The following is a 10518-nucleotide window of genomic DNA, read 5'->3' as shown; positions in this document are numbered from 1 at the left end:
CCCTACCCAGTGGTCAGGAAGTACATAAAGACAAAAGGTTAATGTCTCTGACACCTGGGGTACAAGACTTGATCTTCTTAGAATGTCACCAACTTTACCTTAAAATGTAAAACCCAATGTACATAACTTGTTCAGTTTATATACTATTACGTTGGAAGTTAGATTTAACATTTTATAAATTTGTAATCCTACAGCCCCAAGTGAAGGATCTTACAGTATATACAGTATACAGTAGATATTCAATATATAATTATATTCACATTTTATGTATATTACAGTTAGAGTTACAGAAGACAGATCACACTTTGTTTAACAATGTTGAAGTGTATTGAAAGTGACAAGGCTGGACAACATTAATAAAGCAATTTGATATATTTAAAATTTTACCAAAACCTACAATTAACTAACAAGAGTATGTTGAGGTAATATGTATTGCTATTTACAACAGCTATTTCAATAGTAAAAATCCCAGATTACCAGTTTTAAAAATACTCAAAGCAGCCCTTCCATGCCACACCTTACACAGACATCGTACTTTTCACCCATTCTGAAGTTCACACCCTAAAAGTAAGCATTGAACATCAAAGGTAAATTTATGTGGCAAAAATAGTACAACATTATTTTACCTTTTTACATATTTGAGATATGATATACAGTGGTGTGAAAAATTATTTGCCCCCTTCCTGATTTCTTATTCTTTTGCATGCTTGTCACACAAAATGTTTCTGATCATCAAACACATTTAACTATTAGTCAAAGATAACACAAGTAAACACAAAATGCAGTTTTTAAATGATGGTTTTTATTATTTAGGGAGGAAAAAAATCAAAACCTACATGGCCCTGTGTGAAAAGGTAATTGCCCCATAAACCTAATAACTGGTTGGGCCACCCTTAGCAGCAATAACTGCAATCAAGCGTTTGCGATAACTTGCAACGAGTCTTTTACAGCGCTCTGGAGGAATTTTGGCCCACTCATCTTTGCAGAATTGTTGTAATTTAGCTTTATTTAAGGGTTTTCTAGCATGAACCGCCTTTTTATGCCACAACATCTCAATAGGATTCAGGTCAGGACTTTGACTAGGCCACTCCAAAGTCTTCATTTTGTTTTTCTTCAGCCATTCAGAGGTGGATTTGCTGGTGTGTTTTGGGTCATTATCCTGCTGCAGCACCTAAGATCGCTTCAGCTTGAGTTGACGAACAGATGGCCGGACATTCTCCTTCAGGATTTTTTGGTAGACAGTAGAATTCATGGTTCCATCTATTACAGCAAGCCTTCCAGGTCCTGAAGCAGCAAAACAACCCCAGACCATCACACTACCACCACCATATTTTACTGTTGGTATGATGTTCTTTTTTTGAAATGCTGTGTTACTTTTACGCCAGATGTAACGGGACACGCACCTTCCAAAAAGTTCAACTTTTGTCTCGCCGGTCCACAAGGTATTTTCCCAAAAGTTTTGGCAATCATTGAGATGTTTTTTAGCAAAATTGAGACGAGCCGTAATGTTCTTTTTGCTTAAAAGTGGTTTGCGCCTTGGAAATCTGCCATGCAGGCCGTTTTTGCCCAGTGTCTTTCTTATGGTGGAGTCGTGAACACTGATCTTAATTGAGGCAAGTGAGGCCTGCAGTTCTTTAGATGTTGTCCTGCCTCTCGGATGAGTTGTCTCTGCGCTCTTGGGGTAATTTTGGTCGGCCGGCCACTCCTGGGAAGGTTCACCACTGTTCCATGTTTTTGCCATTTGTGGATAATGGCTCTCACTGTGGTTCTTTGGAGTCCCAAAGCTTTAGAAATGGCTTTATAACCTTTACCAGACTGGTAGATCTCAATTACTTTTGTTCTCATTTGTTCCTGAATTTCTTTGGATCTTGGCATAATGTCTAGCTTTTGAGGTGCTTTTGGTCTACTTCTTTGTGTCAGGTAGCTCCTATTTAAGTGATTTCTTGATTGAAACAGTTGTGGCAGTAATCAGGCCTGGGAGTGACTACAGAAATTGAACTTAGGTGTGATAAACCACAGTTAAGTTATTTTTAAACAAGGGGGGCAATCACTTTTTCACACAACCATCTTTGACTAATAGTTAAATGTGTTTGATGATCAGAAACATTTTGTGTGACGAACATGTAAAAGAATAAGAAATCAGGGAGGGGGCAAATAGTTTTTCACACCACTGTAAATCTGACATACTTTTTACTTTACCTCAATTTCTGAAGTTTAAGACTGAAAAGCTGCTTCTTTTGTGAGTCCATGAGTTTATTCCCAGACAGATCCAGTTCTCTCAGGTGTAAGGGGTCGGAGGGGTTTGATCTCAAAGCTGATGTCAAAGCAGCACAGCCTTCATCTAAGATATCACAATTACACAACCTGTAGAGAGACAACACTCTTTACTTTGTCAGTTTATATTATTGCACTTTTATATATGGAATATACTGTTGCTCATTTCAATTAAAGTCATGAGCGTGTGGGTATCACTACATGCAAATGAGCTGTGCCAACAGTGTTCAATTTTAACCAAATTTACAAGAACAATTCACGCCTGAGTTTCCTAAAAGTAATATAAGATTAAGATACTTTTATCTAAGAGGAAAAGTAATAAAATCTTTAAAATGATGCTCACTTTATCATTAAATGTCCATTATAAGCCCTGATCACCTTCTACTACTACAAACACTAAATACATAAATATTAATGTTGGGTCTAAAACATCGGCTTCAGTTTTACTATTCTAGAGTAAGCAGGTTGTGCAACTCTCAGAGACTTGATCTCACCTCAGTGTCTCCAGGTTACAGTGAGGGTTCTTTAATACGGAAGAGAGACGCTTCACTCCTGAGTTTCTGAGTTCATTCCAAGACAGATCCAGTTCTCTCAGGTGTGAGGGGTTTGATCTCAGAGCTGAACTTAGAGCAGCACAGCCTTCATCTGAGATATCACAAAGCTTTAACCTGCAAAGAGAAATGACTCACTTCACTCTTTCACGTCAGGAGACACAGATTGGGATAAACCTTTTCACTGCAGCCGGCATCTCTGAGAGGGTCGGCAGGACAACAAGAGAGAACAGCAATGAGCCCCACAGTAATGTCAAGAGTAACAGTAATGCAGTCTAAGGCCGCTTACAGAGAGCTGGGTGGGGGCGGCTGGCAGCAACTGTAGAATGTGCTGTTGAGGAATCTGCAAACACTGCTGTCTTTGAGACAGCGTCACCAAATCTGCTGCCTACGCCTACCATATTTTACTACGCATATTTTAATCGCACATTCTGCTTACTCCCATTCTGCACATGCTGTTTAACTTATAGTTTATACGTTTAATTTATACATTTTATATTTTAAGTATTTTTCCTATTTTAACTTTGTAAATTGGAAATTTGTACACTTACCATTTTTTTTTATTTTATATATAGTTTGTATAGTTAGATGTATAGTTTAAGTTTAAAATGTACTTTCTCCTCAGCAATTTTTCCTTGCAGTAAAATCTTTTTGCCTTTCCACTCTACCCTACCTTGATTTTTTTAGGTCATGAACAGCTATACAGTTAAACCCTGGATTGTAAGCATAATTCATTCTGGAAGCATGCTTGTATATTAAAGCGATATTAAAATACATAGTAGAATGTCTGATGATTTGTTTCCTAACCCAAAAATATTAATATCAAAATAATTAATACAAAATGTAAAGAAAAAAATGAACCTGCACTTTTTCTTTGAAAAGAATCATGACAGAGCAGTGTGTGTGTGTGTGTGTTTGTGTGTGTAAGTAAGACAAGAGAAGAGTTGACTATACGAGTGACACATGTGCACTGAGACTGAGTATGGGAGACAATTACCCATAATTCCACAATGCGCATGAGAGAAGAACCATTGGATCAGTTTGTAATCACATGACGCTTGGCAGACAAAGCGCATGTGTACTACTCGTATATTAAGACCGTGCTTGTTCATCAAGTTAAATTTTACCTTAAAATTTTGTGCAAAATGCTCGCAGACCAAATTACCCGCAATCTAAGGTTCCACTGTATAAATATTTTTATCTTACCTCAGTGTCTCCAGTTTACAGTGACAATTTCCCAGTACAGCAGAAAGACACTTCACTCCTGAGTCTCTGAGTTTATTCCAAGACAGATCCAGTTCTCTCAGGTGTGAGGGGTTTGATCTCAGAGCTGAACTCAGAGCAGCACAGCCTTCATCTGAGATATCACAAACACAAATTCTGCAAAGAGACAATGACACATTAATTTTTTTTTCTTTTTATAATTTGTGTGAATTACTGCATTTTTATGCATATTAGATACAAATGAGCTGTGGTGGAAACATATGTCAGAAATATAATCAACCTTTTATGTCAGAAAAGAAAAAATATTAGTTTTGCCCTCAGTTTGGCCTGCACCAACATTTACACGCAACTTTTATGCGTAACGTTTTAACTATAACAGTGATGTTTGTGCTGCAATGCTTTTGGGAAACTCAAACCTGATGTGCTTCAGTCTCACTATTAGACAATGTGTATTACTGAGGAGCAGTTTATGTGAGAAGATCTTACCGCAGTGTCTCCAGTTGACAATGAGGATTCATCAGGACAGCTGAGAGACACTTCACTCCTGAGTTCCTGAGTTCATTTTTAGACAGATCCAGTTCTCTTAGGTGTGAGGGGTTTGATCTCAAAGCTGAAGTTAGTGCAGCACAGCCTTCATCTGAGATACCACAATTACCCAGTCTGCAGAGGGACAATGATACATTCTTCACTCTCTCCATTTAGGACACAGCAGCAAGGAGAGAGAGAAGTGAAACATCTTTTTGTCTTTGTATATGAAGGTTATTATTATATTTTAAATAACTGAGATTAAACTTCAGGTGTCTGTGGGTGTTAGTGGTAGTGCTGGCAGTGGTACTGAGACTTTCACTGGTCTTGTAAACTTTAACACACAAGACTTGATTAAATCAAGAAAAATGTCAACGTTTGGAAAACATAGTTTTAAGAAGAAAATTTGTGTTATTAGGATGGATCTATATCTGCTCAATGTATGTGCTTGGAAGCATGGGAAGAAAACATAATAGCATATGGAGTATTGTAAATGTAAAAAAAATATTGTAAGAAAAGTGGAATAACCCAGAATGCATACTGTATGATTGGAAAGTTCCACCATCCACCAGAATGTAAGCACAGAAGGTGAAAGTATTATTCTGTTAGATATGAGGAGATGCAGGGATCCTCCAGCCATGATAATCATTATACCCAATTCTCAACCAGTGCTTAAGTCTGGGCAAATTCTAATTTAGTAATCAATGTACCACAAATGATCTTATATTTAATTATTTCCTTAGCATTAGCTACACACATACATACATCTCTTAAACTAGCAGTTATTAGCCTTCTGATTGAGAAGCCTGACCATGACCCTGTCAGTTGTCCAGTATAAGTCAATATAAAATCCTCCATGTCATGAACAGCTATACAGTTAAACCCTGGATTGTAAGCATAATTCATTCTGGAAGCATGCTTGTATATTAAAGCGATATTAAAATACATAGTAGAATGTCTGATGATTTGTTTCCTAACCCAAAAATATTAATATCAAAATAATTAATCTCAAGACACTCAATCTATGCGCCACTGTTATGCTGACGACACATAGCCAGATAAGAGACACTTGCCTGGAAAGTTCAGGAATATGTAAAGAATATTAGACACTAAATGCCTATTAGGTTCTTCTTTAATTCAGAAGTACTAGTACTAGGACCACATACCAGATAGAAGTAAGCGTTCTGATCACACTAACTCTTTTTTTAAGCTCATTTAAAAATAGAACTAAACAGTCTTTTCTGAAGAGCAGGTCATGTGACTCTCACAGATATTTTCTTACCTCAGTTTCTCAAGTTTACAGTGAGTATTCTTCAGTACAACAGAGAGACGCTTTACTCCCGAGTTTCCAAGTTTATTCCAAGACAGATCTAGTTCTCTCAAGTGTGAGGGGTTTGATCCTAAAGCTGAAGTTAGAGCAACACAGCCTTCATCTGAGATATCATAGTGTTCTAACCTGAAAAGCGAGACAATGACATACTCTACATTTTCTTAGTTTAGGCAAAATAAATATATCGGCATATCTGTAAGTAAAGCAGAGCCCTGTCATTTATATTAGCCACCCAACAAATATTAATCCACATAAACTTGTCATTGACAACCCTAAGGAGTTTAGATTGGACTGTTAAACTATAAACTGCCATTTCATCTTTATGCCAAAGGTGGTGGTACAACTGCAGGGTCATGGCCCAAGAGCACAGTCGTGGATTGCCTGTAGGGTATTTGTTCAAAATACAGGACCTTTTTATAGGTATGCAATCCTGTCTTTACTACTTCTGCACTCATGTTAACAGATAGTAAAAAAAAAATTATTATGTCACACCTACTGACCTTAAACATTTTACATCAGTTATTAACAATCCCAAACCACATCCAAACTCAGTATATGACTGAGTACATTTAGAGATTAATAAAACAACTTGTGTGTGTCTTCTTTAAACACTCAAAAGACAGACTAGATAAATCTCTGCTGCAGACCTTTTACATAGATTTACATGGTTGAACACAATGATCTGCTTAATGTTTACTATTAGATATCATTTCTTACTGAGAGGCAGGTTACGGGACTCTCAGAGAGATAACCTTACCTTAGTGTCTCCAGGTTACAGTGAGGATTCCCAAGTACAGCAGAGAGACACTTAACTTTTGTACCTCTGAAATCATTCTCAGACAGATCCAGTATTCTAAGGTGTGTAGAGTTTGATCTTAAAGCTGAAGTCAGAGCGGCACAGGCTTCATTTGAGACACCACAGTCAGACAGTCTGCAGAGAGACAATGACACTCTTCACTCTCTTAGGTTAAGACATCAGCACAGTCACTACTGCCTTAATTTGTGTAATTTTAAAGAAAAAATATACAGTGGAACCTTGCATTGTGAGTAACGCAGTTTGCGACGAGCAAAGATTTTTAATACATTTTTACTTAAAAAATGAGCAAATCTTGGTTTACGAGTACAGAGTATCATGTAGCCCACATGCGCTTCTTGTTTTGACGCAACTGAGCCAATGTTTTTTTTCTCTCTCTTGCGCTGTGAAATTGTAGGTAATCGTCTCCCCTGCTTAACATCCGTGCACGCGTGAACTGTTAACTATAACATTGTGACCACATGTGTGCGCATAAAACATCTTTTATTTTGTGTTTGTATGCGTGTGTGTACAGTGCACATGTACTGTTTATTATAACACACGTGTTTGAGCGTGTGTAAAGCAAAAGAAAGTCTCATTAGAGAGGTTAAAGATACATTTTCTCTCTCTCTGTCTCACCCTGCTATTATGTGTGTGTACGCGCATCATTGGACACCGTGCCCCTTTACACACTCCTCCTCCTTTACACACACATACACACACCCTCCTCCTCTCACCTTCACTCACTCACTCACTCACTCACTCTCTCTGTCGTAATTCTTTTTAAAGGGTAAGTGCAGGTTTATTTGTCTGTTAGTGTGCACTCGTGAGAATTATTGCAATGTTCCTTACTAATATTTTCGATAAAACAGTCTTTCTGTTAATGTGTGTTTGTGTGTGTGTGTGTGAAACTCAAATAAAAGAGGAGGAAGATTTACTGTGTAAGATGAGAAGAGGGAGGGGTAGGGTCTGATTCCTCTTCTCCTCTTACTTTAGCCACACACACACACACACACACACACACACACACACACACAGTTAGGTTATTTGTACGTAAATTCTGGCTAGTTTCCCCTTCCACTGTTAGGTGTGTGTACACACATAACAGCAGGCTAATACAGAGAGAGAGAAAATTTATCTTTAACCTCTCTAATGAGACTTTCTTTTGCTTCACACACACACACACACACACACACACAATTTAATGAAATTTTATTTGTATATTTAACAATTGTCATTGTCACAAAGCAGCTTTACACACACACAGCGCCTGCACGCATAAACGGAAACACTTTTTTTGTCGGGATTTATTTGTACTTTTTAAAGTTAAATTAAAGGTTAATTTGTTTTATTTTTACTTCATATTTTGTATTAATTATTTTTGTGTTTTTTTTTTCGGGCTGTGGAATGAATAATTTGGTTTTCTATTATTTCTTTTGGGAAAATTTCCTTTGGTGTACGAGTATTTTGAAATATGAGCCCGCTTGTGGAACCAATTATGCTTGTAATCCACAGTTCTGCTGTAGTTGGAAAGCAACGATGATCAGGCCCAAGCACCTGTTTTATTGCCACAAAACTTGTGTGCTTTTTGAAACATCCTGGATGCTGGAAGAAAAAGCATTACACTATGATATCACTCAATGTCACTCAATATGATGTTACTCAGCTCAGTAAGTTATTAGCCACTTATCCTTAGTTTAAGGAATGCCATGGTAAAAACACTTAATTATTTTGCATGCCCAATGTCTTGAGGTCATATTTTTTGCCAATTGCATACATCCTCTAGGAGGAGTATATTTAATTCCACTCAGTGGATTTTGCAAACAACCCAAAATAACTGACTTTCTGTTAATTTGAGCCCATGACATGCATAACAAAAAATATTCAGCTTAATGAGACCTAAATGTGTGCTGGGCTTCACTTGTATTCAAGTGTGTATAGTCTATGCTGCAAAATCCTGTGTGAAGCTGCTTAGGCATCCTAATGGCAGCAGATTTCAATCTACTGTATGTGCTCATTTGTGTGAAAAATACTGAGGTGTAGGTCACGTCAGAGATGATCTTACCTCAGTGTCTCTAGCTTACAATGAGGATTCTCTAGTACAGCTGAGAGGTACTTCACTCCAGAGTCTCCAAGATAATTTTTAGACAGATCCAGTTCACTTAGGTGTGAAAGATTTGATGTCAGAGCTGAAGTCAGAACTGCACAGCCTTCATCTCTGATATTACAATTACACAGCCTGCGGAAAAATAATAACAAACTCATTATGGTCTATGTTCAGGACACAAAGAACAGTTCAAAACTTTTTATCATAGAGTCACTGCAATCTTTAATCCCCATGAAATACAACATCTTAGTCATTGTGGTGGCAGGTGCTGTTCTGTGAAGGGTGCAAGACAGTGGCGGCTGCTAGCTTTTGAAACAGGGGAAGCTCATATTAGGACTTAATCATAAAATTCATTATGTTATTTGTACGTAAATTCTGGCTAGTTTTCCCTTCCACGAGCTACTTTAATTATATGAACGAACTAACTTTACAATGCTGAAACACTGAGCAAAGTCAAGAAGGCTATAATATGTTTTTTTTAATTATTTAAAGAATGATTTGTACAAACAAAAATGGTTTATATCACCAGGAAACAATACAGAGTGCAGCAGTTCATCGTAGCACTTCACCTGCAAATCCGCATGGGCAGTGGCGGACTGGCCATCTGGAGTACCGGGAGTTTTCCCTGTGGGCCGCTGGCCAGTGTGGGCCGGCCCAGTCAGGACGCAAATATATAAAAAATGACGGAAACCATAATATTGCATCTTTTTCCTACTCATATGAATGAGTCGTCGATCGCACGGGCACCGCCGACAAAGAGCGTGTTGTTGCGAGAGAGCGAGGTTGATTTACGACAGCTGTTTACGGGAGTGTAGTCCAGTGCGGGAGATGCATTGTGGTAATGCAGTCCGATGTGTGTAAAGTTGAACGCGAATGCGAGATGTAAGCTGGGATATAAAGCCTAAATTTTGTTTTCTTTTCAGTACTTTTTAGTTGGATTTAAGTGCGGGAGCCATCCGAAAGTTTGTACTATAACCTGACAATGGGACTGAACTTGAATCTCTGTAGTGCTGATGTATACTTAAGACATGCTGTCAATCAAAAAAGGGGTTCCGGCCTTTAAACAGCTCCTCCAATCATCATGCAGAAGCTCAGAGTCCAGGCCAGCCCACTCCTCATTTGCTCCTCATTCACCCCCAGAGACGCTGAGCATCCGTGGGCGGGACATAATCGCAGCGTTTATCCAATGACCGTCTAGTTTCAAAGCACTGAAAAAAAACGTTTAAAGCAGCCGCATTGAAGTCAATGGACGCTGGGCTTCAACGGGGAAATGCACTGTGACGCTACGGGAATGTATGAGAAGAAAATCAAGTCAGCCGACCTGCTATATCTAACTGATTCTGAACGAACTCGTCTTTGAGATGAACGCATTTTTAGTCAATAAAATGTTAATACAAAAGTACATAATTTGACCATTAATTGTGTGACATTATAGGGGAAGCTGAGCTTCCCTTGCAGTCTTAAAGAAATCGCCACTGGTGCAAGATACAGATGAGTGGTGAGAACTATTGCAGTTAGTCAAGGGAGTTAAATAGCGCCTGCAGAGAGAGAAAGAAGGAGAGAGAGAAAGAGAGAGAGAGAAGGAGAATTTCACTCCCACCACCTGGCATATGTGGTTTGATTGAAACTGGATTTTTTTGTTCTCATCTTTCCTTTGACAATACACCATAGAGAATCAATCAGGTGAGTTTACTGACCCATCAAACAAAGTAAT

At 38.2% G+C, this 10518-nt stretch overlaps 1 protein-coding gene across 4 annotated transcripts in view; it reads right to left on the bottom strand.

Annotated features, from left to right (window-relative positions):
* Positions 1 to 299: 299 nt before the first annotated feature.
* The window catches only part of LOC128518903 (NACHT, LRR and PYD domains-containing protein 12-like), a 72199-nt gene continuing 61980 nt past the window's right edge, over positions 300 to 10518 (bottom strand). For all 4 annotated transcript variants that reach the window (XM_053492268.1, XM_053492269.1, XM_053492270.1 and 1 more), the window contains 8 exons: positions 8763 to 8936; positions 6662 to 6835; positions 5857 to 6030; positions 4536 to 4709; positions 4032 to 4205; positions 2769 to 2942; positions 2200 to 2364; positions 300 to 561 (listed from right to left, as the gene is read on the bottom strand). In XM_053492268.1, coding sequence (XP_053348243.1) covers positions 555 to 561; positions 2200 to 2364; positions 2769 to 2942; positions 4032 to 4205; positions 4536 to 4709; positions 5857 to 6030; positions 6662 to 6835; positions 8763 to 8936 — 1216 coding nt within the window. In that variant the 3' untranslated portion in view covers positions 300 to 554. The remainder of the gene's footprint in view (positions 562 to 2199; positions 2365 to 2768; positions 2943 to 4031; positions 4206 to 4535; positions 4710 to 5856; positions 6031 to 6661; positions 6836 to 8762; positions 8937 to 10518) is intronic.

This window comes from Clarias gariepinus, chromosome 3, assembly GCF_024256425.1.
Source record: "Clarias gariepinus isolate MV-2021 ecotype Netherlands chromosome 3, CGAR_prim_01v2, whole genome shotgun sequence".
NCBI classification, from domain to species: Eukaryota; Metazoa; Chordata; class Actinopteri; order Siluriformes; family Clariidae; genus Clarias; species Clarias gariepinus.
Note: the sequence above shows the minus strand (reverse complement) of the source record. Positions and strands in the feature narration are given on the sequence as shown.